We start from the raw sequence: 18,324 nt of genomic DNA, 5'->3' as shown, positions 1-18,324 counted from the left end.
AAACAGTTGAGCCTTTGCTAGCAATTTTTGAGTGGGAAGAGAGAGTCAGTAGTAAAGCTGCAACCATAGATTCTACTTAGGGAATAGTATGGGAAGCATTTGCAGACCTCTTTTATTTTATACTCAAACTTGTACCTTTAAAAGTCAGTTAACCACCCGAGTGACCTGTACCCTAGCATGCTCTATTACTAGCCAGACAATTTTAGGAAGAGTATCTTTTTAAAAATACTTTTTATTAAAATAACCAGTGACCAGTTAGGAGAGGATATCGGAATATGGGAATCTTTGTTTATATTTAGGTAAATTGCATGGAAACCCAAAACTGGGGTAGGATTATAAATCAAGACAACAGTTAAATATAGTCTGAGGACCAGTGGTGATTCTTTTTAGATCTCCCAATTAAATGGGGCCTTCAAAAACATAAGTCTTAAATTATTAATGTATTAGTAGAAGCAAAGCTCTTATTAGCTGCGAGTAGGAAAAAGAATACACTGGAACTTAAGACACAGTATTAATGGAGAACTTAACATGTCAAATTAAATTCAGCATGGAAATCAAACCAACGTTATTGAAATACCTGGCTTCCTTTGTGTCTCACCTTCAAAGGTGGTAAAACACCAAGTGTAAAACTGAAAAAACTTCTTTCTGTGTGTGTTTTTAAAAAAAGAGGGTGGTTGTCACAACCTCCAGTAAAGAGGACTATTGATGGTAGCAGGGGACAAGGAAGACATACGCAATATTCCCCTTTGGAAAGGCTATATCTGAGGACTAAAATCAAAACATGAATAGCAAGGAAGGGTAAATTAGCCAAGATTGACTTTATACCCTTTAGTAATGAAAAACAGCATACTTGTAAAATCCTCTGTGAAGACTTCTGTTCAATTTTAATCTTTCTTGTTTTATAAGTAACACTGAAAAATAAGATTTAGGGAAGTAAAGAAGCTGTTTATCCAGAAACATCAAAGGGAGGCTAAATTCTGCTAGCTTTCAGGCTCATTTATGAGCATTCTTAATAATAGTACATTTGTGGAGCACCTTTTGGGAAAATCAGACATTTAACAAACTAGTTTAGATAAATTAATGTACATGGATGGGGCCAAGATTAGGTCATGCAAAACATTGCAAAGTTAAAGGAACACTCAGTTAAGCATTTAAAATTTTTCCTGAATACTATACTTTAAATAAATTAACTTGAAAAAATTAAGATAATTTTGTTTTCTACGGTGAAATGTCAAGTGTAATTGATTTATAGTTTGCAGATCTATTTTACATGTCAGTAGCATACTATTGCAGTTCTTGCTTTGCAAACACTGCAGGGAATGTTTATTTGGGAAACTTTCCATTTTCAATGGCACTTACATATCTATTGGTTTTTGTTTTTAAATGTCATAGATGTCTTATTTTAATGTAACTATGATTAGAACTGAATTTGACTTGATTCTTGGTTACCTCATTTTTCCTTGTAAATATATTTTTAATAATTTACAATATTTTCATGTTTCTCCTAGGAACTAAGTGATCTGCAACGTGACCCACCTGCCCACTGTTCTGCAGGGCCTGTTGGAGATGACTGTAAGCTCTTAATCATTTACTGCAAAGGTCTCGGTATGTTTTTGTCTGTTGAGGGAGGGGAAAAATTGTCTAAAATCTTAATGTGCTTTGTCTTTCAGTGTTCCATTGGCAAGCAACTATTATGGGACCTGTAAGTATGTAATTCATATAATTGAAATAATCCCCAAACCCTTTAGAAAATAGACATAAGATATTGACTTCTCTGACTGTGGAAAGGATACATGTTCACACAAGCATTTGAGCACCTATAAGCACCATAGTCTTGGATTGAACTATCTGATGTTCAGGTTAAATATTTTAGGGAAACTTTGTGCTATTCTAGTAGTTTAGTATTTAGAGTATTCTACATACTCCACCTACTTTGCTACACTTAACTTTCACTTTCAGTAAAACTTAAAAAAAATCCCTCCTTTTGCTCGTGAAACTAAAAACAGTTCAATGGTAAACAACATCCATCTACATTGAACCTTTGATTTACTATTCCAGTTTTCTAAATGAAAAGCCTGTTTGTGTTTTCAGGGATGATCAGTTAAATACTGTTATGTTAGCTTCATCAGTCCAAATGGAACACTATTATAGTAATTCATTTAGTAGTTCTAAATAGAATTGTCATGGCACAGGATGCGCTTGGGCCTTTTAAATGGTTAAAGTTCCTCCCGTTCCTGTGATGTGGTTAAACCAAAAACAGAGCAATTTTTGAACTTGTAGTACAGCAGTCATGGAAACCATAGGCTGCAGGATATAAAAAATCTGTTTTCCTCAGTCTGAAGGAGGTCTGGGAGATGCTAGGATTTGCTCTCCACAGCAGGTGGTTAGGGAAGGGCAAAAGTCCTAGTTTTGTCAAAGGAAAAGTGCTTAAGAACAGAAAGAAGCCTGAAGAGGATCTGACCAAAGGACTATTTGGGAGAAATACATAAAGAGTGAACCTTTTGAGGGAAGAGACATTTACCCAGACCCTGATAAGGGAATCATAGCCCAGATGTCTTTCCTTTTGGACTTTGTTACCACAGAAAGAGGATTTTTGGTTCCGTTGGAGGGATAAGCCATTGCGCCAACAGGGGAAACTGAGGCCCTAGCCAAATCTGATGACAAGAAGGTGAGCAGCAGCATTACATGGTGAAAAGGAGAAAAAGGAGTTGACTACTCTAGGGCAACTTGTTTCAGCATATTTCAACACAACTCCTGCCTCTTAGGAAAAGGATTTGGTCTTAACCTACCAATGGAACATTAGAACCTGTTATCTAACTGTGTCACTGGGTGGTTTATATGATATGCCACTAACCCACAAGCTCTGTGACTGACTGACTTGGGCCTGCTTTATCAATAGTGGATTCATATTCACACAAGCTAAAGTTTCCCTTCTGGTTTAATGACTGTTTCCTTTCTTCTACCCCCTTTGTGCTACTGAAAGGTGAATGGCAAAACTGTGAAGGGACATAGAGTTCAGATGAAATTTATGTGCTGAATGTCCCCATTAACAATGCTCTGAGGCTTGTTCAACACAAAAAATGGAGGAAGTGGAGGAAATCTTTTAAAAGAAAGATAGAATTTGTCCCAATAGTGAATTACCTTGACAACCTGAATAAGGGTATGTCCAGACTACCCGCCAATACGGCGGGTAGTAATTGATTTAACGGGGATCAATATATCGTGTCTTGTCTAGACGCGATACATCGATCCCCAAATGCGCTCTCCGTTGACTCCAGAACTCTACCAGAGTGAGCGGCGGTAGCGGAGTCGACAGGGGAGCCGCGGCCGTCGATCCTGTGCCGTGAGGACGGGAGGTAAGTCGGAATAAGATATATCGACCTCAGCTACGGTATTCCCGTAGCTGAAGTTGCGTATCTTACATCGACACCCCCCCTTCCTCCAGTGTAGTCCAGGCCTAACACACACATCTTAATCCAGTCCCCTGCCCTTTACAGTTCACCTTTAATATCCTGTAGCAGAAACATTCTTTTCTCTCCATGTATTGAGCTTGCATAAGAATGAGGATATACTTCTCTAGTGGAGAATGGGAACAGATCCCTTTTCTGTCCATCTTCCATTCATGTCAGGCATTACGGAAGGCCATGATATCAGCATAATGCACTTGATATTGAGAGAGACATGAAAAATGACATATATTCTAAATGCTCCCATTTCCTGCTGGACTGTAGAAAGCACAGGACTAAAATTCACCTTCAGAATTAATTTCCCATGTCTGGACGTAGGAGGACTTGTCTGCTACTTCTGGGTGCACCCAAGGTAAATATTTCACATTGATTATGTTTCAAATGACAAGTCTGGATGGGTAAAGTATCTCTCTAGATACTAACTTTCAACCAGTAGGAAACTTTTTTAAAGGTGCAGTTAAAACAGCAAAAAAAAACTAGGGCTGTTTCTTAATCACAGCGAACTCATGCGATTAACTCAAAAAAATTAACTGCGATTAAAAAAATTGTGATTAATCACGCTGTCAAACAATGGAATACCTATTGAAATTTATTAAATATTTTTGGATGTCTTTCTACATTTTCAAATATATTGATTTGTATTACAACACAGAATACAAAGTGTATAGTGCTCACTTTATATCATTTTTATTACAAATATTTGCACTGTAAAAATGATAAACAAAAAATAGTATTTTTCAGTTCACCTCTTACAAGTACTGTAGTGCAATCTCTATCGTGAAATTGTAACATGCAAATGTAGATTTTATTTTTTGTTACATAACTGCAATCAAAAACAAAACAATGTAAAACTTTAAAGCCTCCAAGTCCACTCAGTCCTACTTCTTGTTCAACCAATCGCTGAGACAAACACAATTGTTTATTTTTATGGGAGATACTGCTGCCTGTTTCTTATTTACAATGTCACCTGAAAGTGAGAACAGGCATTTGCAGGGCACTTTTGTAGCTGACATTGCAAGGTATTTATGTGCCACCTATGCTAAACATTCATATGCCTCTTCATGCTTCAATGACCATTCTGGGGGACCCGCTTCCATGCTGATGATGCTCATTTAAAAAATAGTTTGTTAGGTAAATTTGTGACTGAACTCCCTGGGGGAGAACTGTGTCTCCTGCTCTGTTTTACCCGCATTCTACCATATATTTCATTTTATATCAGTCTCGGATGATGACCCAGGACATGTTTGTTTTAGAAACACTTTCACTGCAGATTTGACAAAATACAAAGAAGGTACCAATGTGCAATTTCTAAAAATAAACCTTGGGTCAAGTGCTGTAGTTAAGAATCTGAAGTGTCTTCTAGAATCTGAGAGGGACAAGGTGTGGAGCATGCTTTCAAAAGTCTTAAAAGAGCAACACTCAGATGCGGAAACTACAGAACCCAAACTACCAAAATATAAAATCAACCTTCTGCTGGTGGCATCTGATTCAGATGATGATGATGAAAATGAACATGAGTCAGTCTGCTCTGTTTTGGATTGTTGTCGAGCAGAACCCATCATCAGCATGGACACATCCTCTGGAATGGTGGTTGAAGCATGAAGGGACATATGAATCTTTAGCACATCTGGCATGTAAATCTCTTGTGACGCTAGTTACAACAGTGCCATGTGAATGCATGTTCTCACTATCAAGTGACATAAACAAAAAGTGGGCAGCATTATCTCCTACAATGTAACCAAACTTGTTTGTCTGAGCGATTGGCTGAAGTAGGACTGGATGGACTTTATAGGCTCTAAAGTTTTACATTGTTTTATTTTTGATTGCAGTAATTTTTTACATAATTCTACATTTGTAAGTTCAACTTTTATGATAGAGATTGCACTACAGTACTTGAACTAGGTAAATTGAAATGCACTATTTTTTTTACAGTGCAAATATTTGTAATAAAAAATAAGTATAAAGTGAACACTGTACACTTCATATCTGTGTTGTAATTGAAATCAATATATTTGAAAATGTAGAAAACATCCAAAAATATTTAAGTAAATGGTATTCTATTGTTTAACAGTGCAATTAATAGCGATATTTTTTTTAATCACTTGACAGCCCTACAAAAAAGATTAGTATTCATAATCTATCAGTATAGTATGTGAGTTATAGATTTGGCAGAATTCTTTTTTATGATTTTGACTGATTTATTATTTTAAGAACCTTTTTTTATTTTTATCAATTTAAACTTTCACTTTCCTGGTAAAAGTAAAGCTTTCTAACCATTAAAACACAAATTGTCAATGTCATATGTCAAAGTGAATATCTTAAATCAAACTCTCAAGTTCTCAAGCAGAATTTTTCTCACCTTGCCTATCTGTATGTTTTGATTAGTATTGATGGAAATATTTTTTATTGGTTTATGTCTGTCTAGTGAAAGTGACATTTACCAATAAAAATCTAATCCTTCCAATCCTAGTTATCCAATGTTAATGGACTAGGGAAAGGATTATCTTCATTCTGAATTTTTATATGTGGTACATGCCAAACAGTGCAAGTTTGTTTTTCCTCTTCTTCTTCGGTGTTAAATTTGTGTGATCTTAAAAGCTTTTAAGATCATTGATAGGCCTATTTAGTGTGCATGTAAACTATCATCGTATTCCTAGCTAGAAGTATTGTGACAACCACTTTTGGTTTGGTATTACATAATACTGACTTCTTAGCAGTACTGTTTTAAACTTGTCTCTTACTGTGACAATTTCTTCATTTGGAAATATCTTTATATGTAGTATGCACATGGCTTTTCCTATGGCAGTCTTTCCTAACTAAAAATCACCATAAATATCATTTTTTACTTAAAGATTTTTTCCCTCTCCTCCAAAACGAAGAGCAACAGGCCACCTTAAATCTACACAGGGAACCTGAGAAGCCAGTGTACTTGCACTGTTTTGTTGCAGGCATCAGATTCCTAGCAATTACATTAAAGATACCAAAGAAATTTGAAACTATTATTTTTTTTTTTTTTACTTATTCAGAAGTCACAGGGATGCTTTAGCTTTGAGGCCCTCAACCACCTAATCTTGGGTTTTTTTCCTTCATAATTATTAAAAGGAAGGGTTTCCTCAACTGATGACTGCAACAGAAAGATATTTCTCTTTTAACTGTGTGCAGCCTGGACTTAAACCTGTGCACATGTTCTCTAACAAAATGCATGTTCACAGATTTGTACAGGTCACAAAGATGTTGTGTGTTTTAAAAACTCCCTGATGTCATCATGATCAGCTGAGTAATGCTGGAAAACCCTACTCTTTGCACCTGCAAAGAGAAATCACTTCTTAAGGTAAGTATATTTGTGGCTTAAAGCTAGAGGAAGGCCCTGATTGTAGCAGAGTAAGTGTGGTTCTGTTGCACAGAGGGCATGATAAGGAGGGCTTGCTCAGAGGTTCTGTGCTGCCATGGAGCTGAGTTCCAGGAGCACTTTGCTGCCCAAACATGCAGGGGGAGCTAGCTTGGAGCTGGTGGATCAGCAAGTAAGTAGATTCACCAGCCAAACATTCTTCCTTCTCTCTTCTCTCCAAAAAAATGATATTCAGTAGGGTGTGGGTTTCTGCAGTAGTGGTCAGGGATGGCTCTGTTGTTGTTCCAAAGCCTTGGGGGAGGATTCCATCCCTCATTGTCAGCTGCATGCCTTTCCAGTGCACAGCCTGCAAACTTGAGCTGTGTGCTGGTGAATAGATTTTGGTCCTAAGTTACCATAGTTTTGAGAAGGCTCTTCAAATTCAGAAAGGACCCTTAAAAAACCCCAGTAGCATAAATCCTGTGTTTTGTCTTTTACAGCCTGATAGTGCATATCAAGGGGGAGTGTTTTTTCTCACAGTACATTTTCCAACAGACTATCCTTTCAAACCACCAAAGGTAAAAACTTAATTGTCCTAAAAGTGTTATGAAAGACCTAGGTTAGGACTTTGTTTCTGTGTCTTAACTGTTTAAAACTCTCAGGTTTTTTTAGTTCAAAGTGAAAAGCCAGTGTAAAATACCTATTCATAGTGATTAATATATCAGACCCTATAACCCAGTTTTAACATTTGGTCAGCTATTTGTGCGGTAGACTATTAGTGGTGATAGAAGTCCACATTGTGCTACTTCTGTGGGTGGCAGCTCTAAAAATAAATAACTGGATATTAAAGGGGCAACACTTGCAGTTGCAGTAAGCAGAACTTGAAGCTAACCTCTTTGTTTGTTAATCACAGATTGCTTTCACAACAAAAATATACCATCCAAACATAAACAGTAATGGGAGTATTTGCCTTGATATCCTGAGGTCACAGTGGTCACCAGCTTTGACTGTATCAAAAGGTAACTCCATAGATGTGCTAATGATTTTATGCATCTGTAATAGTAATGATGGTGAACATTTTGATAATGCTATGGCATTTTTAGGTCAGCCTTACTGTGCATTCCTACATTGACAGTAGCTGAAAAACAGCAGTGGCAAAGGGTGGGAGTAAGAACTTTTATCCTACACAGTATTTAAATAGGAAATTCCACAAGATTCCTGACTTTCAGATCATGCAACCTTTTTTACGCTTCAGATGTCACATTAGACAGTGAGTCATATGTATGACTAGCAACTATTATTCAATTTATGCCACTTAAGTGTGGGATGCTGGGAATGGAAAAACAAGTTAGATGTAGGCATGGTATTTAGTAGTTTAACATTAAAGAGGTGTCATGGTTGCTGGCTTTGAGTGTTCAGGCACCCTGCCTCCCTGTGACTTGCTCAGCTAAGGAGAATAAGCTAACCTAGATCTGTCTGTGAATAGTTAATTGGAGAAGTAGCCGGGTGCTATTTAATTAGTTAAGGAACACTTAGCCTTATAAAGGGTTATGAGGGCTTGGGCAGGAGCCCAGAATACAGAGAGAAAGCTCTTGAGGAGATTGTTCCTGTATGGAGCTGGGTAGGAGACTATCCCCAGCAATATCTCCTCGCAGAGTAGAGGCTCCTGGGGAGAGGAACCACGCCCAGAACACAGAGAGAGTGCCAGAAGAGAGAGACTGCAGAGCTTCCCAGGCAGGGGGGCCTGAGATACCCTGAGTCAGCAAGGGAGAGACTTCAGAGATCTCAGCAGCGGAGAAGCCTGGGGACTTGTGGCAGAAGGAGAAGGCTTGTTTGCATACCATGTGTGGCAGTTGATTAAATAAACCCAGACCCCTGTAGGGGCATGGTTCACTGAATACAAGCCTCATTGAACTTATTGAAAGCACCCTATGGGAAACTGGGGTAGAGACATAACCATGATTGCACACAGGGCTTCCAGGTGTGCTCCAAGGGTGAGTACCTGGTATATCACAGGGGGTTTTGTTGCATGCGCGCGCGCGCGTGTGTGTGTATATATATAAATATAAAAAAAAGTTCACTACATGTGCGTATAGAAGAGAGAGTAAACCTAATGTCTGATTTATCATAAACCCACAAAAGCAAGGAGAGTCAAACTTAAATGGAGAATCCTATCCTTCACCTATCCTGTCCTTTATCCATGTCTTGGTATTGAGGCAGACCTAAAATATTAGATGGCTCACTGCTTTGGGAGACCCTTGCTACATGTGAGCATAAATAGATGAATTTAGGGTAATGTTTGGGATTGGCTGTGAACCATCTTCTTGTAGGGTAAATCTAGCCTTTTAATTATGCTTTTATGGTGAGGAAGGGAAACTGTTCTGACTATATCACATTCATGTGTGAGATTGCACAGTCTGTTGGCCCTCAAATCTTCAGCAAATAAAACTGTTCAATTATCTAAGCAGTCTAGTGTAGCATTCAGATTTTCTCAAGTTTTGAGCATGTTGGCTCTTGGAACAGTAAGGCTGAGGTTAGATAGTTTTGCCTGGCGCAGCTCTTCATATTATTGGGGTTGTAGGAGTTTCACTTAAGGTTCATCTTTCTTTCAGTGTAGGCACCAGAACTGCTTTTCATTTCTCATCCATACTACTCATAACACTTACCCATGCCTTTCCTTGACACTCTCTGTGTAGTAATATAAAATACAATCTGGCTATTAATGATGGAACTTCTTTAAAAATCTAGAGGGTTAAACAATGTAATGTTTCCTTAGGTACTTAATAAGGCCCTAAACAGTGTCTCCTTTTAGAATAGTGTCATTATGTTTTCAGTTGGAACAAGACAAAATTGTTAGTCTTCATCTGATCTAAATTGCTCCATTCAGGTACAGCTATTATAGCGTCTTGTATAATGCAGCTGCTGCCCACACACACCAATTCTGTGCAAGACAGACTCAATAGCTACATAAAGTCTAAATTTACTTTCGTTGCGGGGGTAGATGCATAAGGAACATCTTGTGTATACTTGTTCTGCAGCTTTCTGTATAAATTGGCCACTTGTCCTGTCACTGAGCAACCGTTGTCGTCTTCCCTGTTAATGTCAGAGGACATATTTTAAAAAAAGAAGAAAAAGGGGGGAGGCAAGATGTCAGCCATTTGCATCTTATAGTCTCAGATTTAAAGGCTACACTCCACGTTTTTCTTAAATGCTTTTTTATTATTAGTGGTGATTGGTCTGTCCCCTGGTTCACCCTTTAGGTAGAATGCTTTTAAAGTCTTAATTTCATTCATGTGCATGTACATTGCATATCTCAAACTGGTGCCTCACCTGAATGGTTGATGGAAGTTTATTTTATCACTTGCACATATGTTCTTGCTGAGCAGGATTAAAGGACCATATGTCTGCTAAAGTGGTCACTGCTCAGTGTGACCAGTCAAGCAACTTGAGTTGTCAAATATTAGTGATTTACGTTGATTTTTTATAAGTGCCAAAAACTTCAGCACAAAATGATTGAAACTGACACAGCCAAAAATACCATTAGTATTAAACTGAATTCAAACTTTAATATGGTAAAAAACACCACCATGAAACAAAATGATTAAACAGTGAATTGTGCAATTACTGTGGGAACAGTAGATGAGTTAGGAGTACCCTTGCTCAGGGAGTTCTCCAGATTATTAAATATAATCTAATCCCCTCTTTGCATGATGTCTGCATTTTTTTGTCATCCTCCCCCGCCCCCACACTATACCTCTAACATTGGAGATAAGAGTTACATTGTTTGCAGATGATTAGAAAGAAATATGGCAAAAAGTCACAAGTATGTCAGCTCATTTTTTCGTGTTTTTCCTGAGCAGAAAGTTATAGATTTTGCTAGACATAAGATTGTCTGTCTCCTTAAAGCAAATTTAACTAATCCTATTACATGCCAGAGATGTCATCAGCATAACGTTTTCTTGCCATGAATTATCTAAATATTGGCACAGTACATGCAACAGTGTTTCCAGAGTTCTGAATATAAATATATGGCCCTCTTCCAAAATCTGTGTGCCAGTATTTGTGATAGATTTATTTTCTCCAGTAAGACTGCATATGAAAATTTTCACCCAATTTGAATACACTAAGTATTAGATTTTGAATTCTAAATACTACAAATTTTGCCACCAATAGATGTCAGTACTAATTTATTGGCATTCTTGGGCAGATTTAATTCTAAGTTGGCTACAAAATTGGAAGAAATACACTAAAATCTGGTGTTGCATGATAGTGTGACAGAGTATAAAATAAATGTATTTGTAATTGGTACATGCTGATCCTGTGACCTTGCACTAAGCCCTCTGTCAGAAAGTCAGTCTTTCTCAATGAGAAAATAATTGTATTGGTTTTAAAGCAAAATGGCTTGCTGTCTGATAAAATGTTCATATGACAGTATGTAGTTTTCTTTAATGCGTGTAAGTCAAAATTGTCAGTTGTTTCACTTCTAAGGCCTGAGTCCTGTAATGAATTCCTCACAAGCACATAGGTCTGCATGGTGTCTTTATTGTGCATCAGGTTCTTGGAGCGTACAGTCTCTGGGTCAGGGACCATATCCTCATGTATGTCTGTACAGAATTGAACAGAATGGGACCATGATCCTGAGTGAGGTTTATGGGCAGACCTGTAGTATAAAGATTTAATACTAATGAAGTGCATTTGTTTCCCAAAATTTATCACTGTATATAGTAAGGTATTATAGAAAATAAGACAAAGAAGTAAATCCTTCCTTAATCTATTTTCTTTTTTTAGTTTTGTTGTCCATATGCTCCTTACTTTGTGATCCTAATCCTGATGACCCTTTAGTACCAGATATTGCACAAATCTACAAGTCAGACAAGGAAAAGTAAGTAACTTTTTGATGTTTAGGGGCTTGTTTTTAATCTGCTATGCATAAAACGTTCCCTCTCATTCTTTGAAGACATTCTCTTCATATACACACACAAAACTTAGGTATACCAAAGATATACATATCTAAGCCTTTAAACAATAGACGTCTAAGGAGAACTTATGTAACAGTTTTATAACTTGAACTAAACTGCTTTAGTAGACTGGAGAGTTACGCAAATGAACACTGATATTTCCTAATATTTTAGTGCAAAAATCTGTACATACAACTGTGACACTTCTCTTTTGTATGTTTACATTAGTTTTAAACTACGTAAGGACAAATAATATATTTGAGGTAGTATGTGGTCCTATCATTAAAGACTTATTAGAATTATGCCTCTGCCAAAAGGTTAAAAGATATTGAACATGAATATTAAACTTTGACATTTGATTTCCCAAATACAACTTCTGTCTAAAATATAGAAAATAATGACAAGTTTTTTTCCATAGCCACATTCATCTAACAAACAGCAATATCCTACAGCAAAAATGGACCTTTCTTCACTTGGACCTCAATTTAGAACTGGTGGCAGAGCTTGTATCAGGATGGCAACCTAGGCAACTAATGGCTGCAGTAGTGCATACTTCTGGTGCAGAGGAGATTTAAATTGAAAGGACTTAATCTCTAAAGATACCATATTGACTGGATTCCTACTCTTTGGTCTTAGTCTTGTTCTCAAAGCGCACCTGGAACTCCCAAAGCTGAATTTTGATGGTTTCAGGCAGCACCCTGTTACACATCCCTGCCGTGGATGTGTAACAGCATTGAAGCACTGTAATCCAAGTACATTGCATGGCTGTAGCCCCAGAACATCTGGTACCAGTGTTTTGTGGTCAGCTCAGTCTCCAGGTCTTTGGCACATAGTCGAAGTTTATCTCCAGAACAGTGCAGTGTAGAGTGAATTCTCTAAGCATTTCAGACCCTAGAGGCTGATGTCTCTGGATATCTCAGGAAGTTGATGCCTTGGCACAATATGGGACACTTCACATAGGGATGGCTAGAGGCTCTAGGCCCTCAGCATATTACAGACCAGACTTGGGAATTTCCAAAGAGTTCCCTGGAGGAATTTTGGAGTGCTAGTGTCTTGGAATCTCTGAAGCTTTCCCCTGGTGTATCAGACACTAGTACTGTGAAAGTGGCTTGAAGAGTCTTGATTGTAGCATGGGGTAGGGGAGGAGGGAGAAGAGGACAAGGGAGGCGGCGTGTATCTCAAAGAACTTGTACTTGAGACAATCTCCTCCACAAGTAAAGCTGCTTATTTCCAATGACACAGGAACATCTGTATATGCTTCCTTCTTCTAACTACTCCTGTTTCTAAACTTTTTTCTTATATTTAGAGGGAATATTGATCCATTGGTCCTATAACCAGAATCTGAGTGTTTAACCATCATTCCAAATGGTGGGAATGCTTGGCTAGTCTAATTGATGTGATAACAGAGTAACTTGGGGGTATACCAGTCCTCCACACTGGGGTGCTCAAAGTAAGTGGGGGATTGAGCTTTCTTCCTAGAGATCCTGTGGGACCTGTTTCTTGGTCTGGATAGTCCAAGAGAAGTCCAGGATGTAGTCTGTTGCAGCATATGCCCTGAACTGTTTTCTGCAAAAGTATTCTAGTACAGCAGACCCTCGCTAGAAAGTGTGTCTATATAGCATAAATTCGCTTATAGCGTGGGACCGCACATGGATCTCAAATTTAATTACCTTCATTGGAATCCATCGTAATGCAGTCCCCATGTTAACGTGGGACTGCGCATGGATCCAAAACCTCGTGTTCTAGCGAGGGTCCGGTGTACCTGTGACATCTGAACCACGTGACAGCATCTTAGTGGGCCTGAAAAAACAATACATAATATCAATGAAGATGCAGCAAACTCAATGCCTCACTTTTAGTGATTGCCTTAAGCCCTTTCAGATTCCATAAATTCAGATTTTGTTTTGCTCCCTGAGTCAAGTATTTGGTAGACACTATTAGGTTGTTGGTGGATGTGTTTTGGGATGCATATTGGCTACCTGTGATTCTGGTTGAAATCCTATCCTTTTTCAAGTCATTGGGAGTATTGCCATTGACTTCAGTGGGGTAGTATTTCACGCATGGTGTTCATGCTAATTTCTGGTAGCCTAGGGGATCTGCTCTTCAGTATCTTAACCAGTTATACTCATTGTTCCAGGATCTCTAGAGTCTGTATGGAATATCTGGAAGAGATCACAAACTGCTTGTAACATGTGAACAAGTTGGTGTGTGCCTGCTGCAATAATTTAACAAAATATCCATTAATACCAGCACTAATATGAAAGGTACTTACCAGGTATATGTTTGACATTGACTGACTGTCATCTACGTATTACAGATAGAATCAGATTTAGCTTTTTAATACTCATCCATTCAGGAGCTTTTTGGTATACCTACAGATGGTCTGTAGTTCTTCCTCACTGAGCACTGTTTCCTGAAGGTAACTGAGGATTGTTTTCAGTTTGAAAACTATGTTCTATTTGAGTTGTGTTGGGGTTTTGGTTTACCTTAGATGGAGGTTATGGTCTTGTTAAAGGATATTCCTCTGCTGAAACAGTCTTTCTTGTCCATGGAGTGGACATTTTTGCAGACTGTTAAGGTAGTTTGTCTTGCCAGTTATGATGATTGGTGTAATCAAAGCGTCTGAGCCATTTTGCAAGCACCTGCCCCAATATTTGAACTTGTTTGTATATCTGCCTTGTAATACAAACCCTATCATTCTCAAGATAAAGAAATCAGGGCTCAGCCTTTGCTTGTTTATTTACTCAATATTTCTTCCTCCTGTTGTTGGGTGGGGTGTGGGGGTTGAAAAGTCTCCATGTTTCTTAGAGTGGTGTGGAAATTCCCCATACAGTTTCTTGGAGAATCTCTTGGTTTATGGAGACTCCTCCTTTGAAGTGAGGACTAGGAATCCAATCAGTATGGGATGGTTTAAGAAAAGAAAATTTGCTTGTAACTCTGCTTCTTTGAAGATATCCTTTGGTTGGCTTTCTATTGAATTTATCTCCTCTCAGATTTGGGAGGTGAAAGTCATGGCTGACTAAACTCTGGTTATGCTATATACCAACTTTTACCAATATTAACTTAGAGTCCAAGGAGTTATGTTCCATTAGCATGTGTTTTGCAGATTATGGAGACTGCTGCAGTTAGTGCACAAGTTACATATATTGGCATCTTAAAGGGAGGCAATTAGGTTATATAGGTTTGCAAAAGTTCTTGCTTCAACCTTTTATTTGAAGAAGGAACTAACAGGTGGGGGTACAAGAGGCTGCTGAGCCTACTGTCAGGAGTTTAATATACCACGTGCTGCTATCAAGGCAAGGAGAGAGTTGGCTAGGAGTTTTGGAAGTTCTGGCCAGTCTCAAGAAGGAAGGAAAAGGCCCGAGGGTAGAAATCCAGTCAAATGATACTTTCAGAGAAGCATAATTACGTACTTTTTTGAGTGTCAAAGTTTAGACGTTGTTGGCAGACTATGGCAGTTGTGACACTAATTGACAACTATAAGTAGTACAAAAAAAAAAACTTCCTAGGTTTTGACCTAGCTCAATAAAAGACCTTTTATACCTAAATAATATTTTGGAAATAACTTTGTAATAATAACATTGTTCATTCTAATGGTATGTATTTAGCTTTAATGCAAATCTTACCTTTCTTCTGGGAAAAGTCTTAAACTTGTTTAACTTACTGTAAAGTGAATTTCTACAGCCAAAATATAATTGACATTGAGAAACAGATGGTGAAATAAACAGTCTTGTGCTTCAGTATATAGTGTGCATTGTTTTAATGACCTGCTACTTGCCTGCATTAATTAGCTAATGTGTTTCTAATAAGTATGCTAGAGTTGTTGATTTGGCACTGTTTCGTGCACAGTGGAACTATTAGCAAAAAACTGATTACATACGCACAAACTGTAAATTTCTTACATTTTAATGCAATCATAGAGGACTGCTGTGGTTAATTTTATTTTTTAGGTAATTCCAAAACTGAGCATATGTATCTATATGCTATGGATTATTTATTTTGTTTCTTGGGGAAAGAGAGTTACTATGTAAAACAGTTCTTATAATTCACAAGATTATAATCAATCCCAAAAGGTGGAGAGCCAGTAACATATCATTTGAGTACTGACATAGATGTTGTGGATCATATAACTATCTTCATTGAAATGCCTTCTTTCTACACATACAGATACAACAGACATGCAAGAGAATGGACTCAGAAATATGCAATGTAAACTTGTGAAGACTTTTTCATATATACCAGAGTACTGTAAATTCTAGGTTTTTTCAAAATTAGAAGTAAATGGAGCACAGTTTACTGTTTCAATGTACCATGAGGCCCTTTTTAATTTTTACCCATGTAAAGTGTGTTTCTGGAGCAAGAAAAAACAAAATTTCAAAAATTAATCTTAAAACTGTGATGAGACTATTTATCCTTTTTTGTATGCTTTGCAAAAGACATTTATTGTGGTTTTTAAGACTCTTGGACTTCTGCATCTTCAGCCTACAAGCTCCCTAATGCAGTTGTAAAGCAACCAAATTATTTTTTGCTGAAAAACTAGATGTTTTACATGAGAAATACTGTATGTGTCTTTAAGATATGTTGTCAATTTCATGTCTCTGTTCAAAAGTTCATTCTGTTAGTTGTTATATAATTTGTATTTTTTTACTGTATAGACTAAATATATTTTATTTACCATGCCAATTAATTCATTTAGACTTTTTTCCTTTAGCACAGTATTCACATGATACAACTGCTACTAATGAAATCAATGAGGTGTTGCTCCCTATGGGCTGTTATACAGACTGATTGCAGGTTTCTTAAAACCTAAAATGATCTTTGCACTGTAATTCTTAACATGCTGATTATGGAGAAACACGTGGCTTTTTTTATTCTGTTGCATACTTGACTTAATTTTATTGCAATGTGAACTAATTGCACTGCTATGTAGAAAGATATGTAACTGTTTTGTTTGTTGCTATTCATGACTGATTTTTTTCCCCCTATATTGGCAACATAATATTCTCACAGACTTTTACAAACCTTACTGTAGCTTTTTTCCATATAAATAAAATGCATTTTCTACTATTTGTCTTGGCTATTATTTAAATCTTGCATAACCTTGCAAGTGCTTGCTCTAAAATTAAAAGATCAGAGTATTAAGTTATGCATGTGAATTATAGACAAAGGGGAAAATAAAGCCATGCATCTGATACTTAATTCTAACTGTGTTGCAATTAATTTTGTTAGCTGTAGCCCAATTTCTTTAACATGTTATATCCATTGTTTTGTATTGTGTGGGATTCAACTTTGCTGAAATTCTACACTGAAAAAAAATATATATATATATTTTATATATATATATATATATATATATATATATATATATAAAAAAAGCAATTCTCTTTTGACAAGAAAAAATCACAATGTTTGGGCATCAGACACTTCACATAAATTGATATAAATGAATACTTTCCATATCAGAATGTCATGGTAAAGAATCTTCCCTCATTTATGTCTAACAATATTTTGGTCTAATATTTTTCACACGTGAAGCTAACTTTTCCATTAACTGTGTCATCTCAGTCTACTTCACAATGCATGTAGAAAATCCATAGTAATGGAAAAGCAGATTTTGTTTTTAAACTAAAAATAAAAGCATTTTAATCTCAACCACAGATTCCTCCCCCCCCCCCCCCCTTAGGATACTAAATAATTGTAAAAAAAAAAACAAAAAAATGCATGATTAGCCTATTGCTTTGAACTTTCTGCATTAAGCAAAACTGGACTGAATGGGAAATTTGCCACCACAGGAGCCAAAACCTTTGAGTGCAAGCTAACTCCAGTGCTTTCTCTTACACCAAGGAAAAAATGCCATTTACTGTAGCAAACATCTAACTGGAATGTGTAGAACAGCATGCATGCTAGAAACACTTTTTCCACCATTGGAATTTTTTATTCATTAATACTTATTTAAAATTCCTTGATTCACCATTGCCCAGAATATGAAACAGCAGCACAAATTGGTCACTTGTGAAATTTCATTTTTTTTCTAATATACAATTGACTTTTGAGAGCAACACTGGAGAAGCACTGAAGTTTTGTCACTGCACTGCTTCAAAGAATGTCCCTGTTGTACACTGTAGAATATACCATCTTTAAAATGGTCAATAAAAGTCTTTTAATAGTAAAAATAAATGAGTAATTCCACTCTACTTGAAATGGGATATTACTGCTATGGAAGCTAAACTATTCACCATTCATTTGTTTTGTATAATATCACTAGTGGGGGGAGAGGAGAAAAGGCTTCTGAGTAACAATCTTTCCCAGAATTCTTTCTTTTTCATTTTTTTCGTACATTTTTATTAGTAATATGCTTGCACCAGAACAAAGGTTAAATAGTTCTTAGTGTCTTATGCTTAACTGTGTGAAATTTGGAAGCTTGACTTGCATGTTAATGGGAATTAATTATTCTTTGTCTTTTACTTTTACTAGAACATCGAGGTTAGTTGGAAAATGTTTATACATAAATTGGCAATATTTGAGTATACACCATACAAAAAGGAATAGCTTCCCACCATAATGCAAGATC

The 18,324-nt window shown here is 36.9% G+C and overlaps 1 protein-coding gene across 6 annotated transcripts in view; it reads left to right on the top strand.

The window, feature by feature from the left end:
- Positions 1-16,822, top strand: part of UBE2D1 (ubiquitin conjugating enzyme E2 D1) — a 33,469-nt gene extending 16,647 nt beyond the window's left edge. The window contains exons 1-8 of one of the 6 annotated variants that reach the window (XM_050959765.1): positions 1,524-1,572; positions 1,671-1,702; positions 3,630-3,819; positions 6,680-6,798; positions 7,296-7,373; positions 7,709-7,814; positions 11,584-11,677; positions 15,921-16,822. In XM_050959765.1, coding sequence (XP_050815722.1) covers positions 6,748-6,798; positions 7,296-7,373; positions 7,709-7,814; positions 11,584-11,677; positions 15,921-15,966 — 375 coding nt within the window. In that variant the 5' untranslated portion in view covers positions 1,524-1,572; positions 1,671-1,702; positions 3,630-3,819; positions 6,680-6,747 and the 3' untranslated portion in view covers positions 15,967-16,822. Of the gene's footprint in view, positions 1-1,508; positions 1,573-1,670; positions 1,703-3,235; positions 3,820-5,421; positions 6,799-7,295; positions 7,374-7,708; positions 7,815-11,583; positions 11,678-15,920 lie in introns of those variants that run through there. The other 5 variants (XM_050959766.1, XM_050959763.1, XM_050959762.1 and 2 more) reach the window with 5 other exon arrangements.
- The last annotated feature ends 1,502 nt before the right edge of the window (positions 16,823-18,324 follow it).

Source organism: Gopherus flavomarginatus, chromosome 6 (assembly GCF_025201925.1).
Source record: "Gopherus flavomarginatus isolate rGopFla2 chromosome 6, rGopFla2.mat.asm, whole genome shotgun sequence".
Classification (NCBI taxonomy): domain Eukaryota; kingdom Metazoa; phylum Chordata; order Testudines; family Testudinidae; genus Gopherus; species Gopherus flavomarginatus.
Note: the sequence above shows the minus strand (reverse complement) of the source record. Positions and strands in the feature narration are given on the sequence as shown.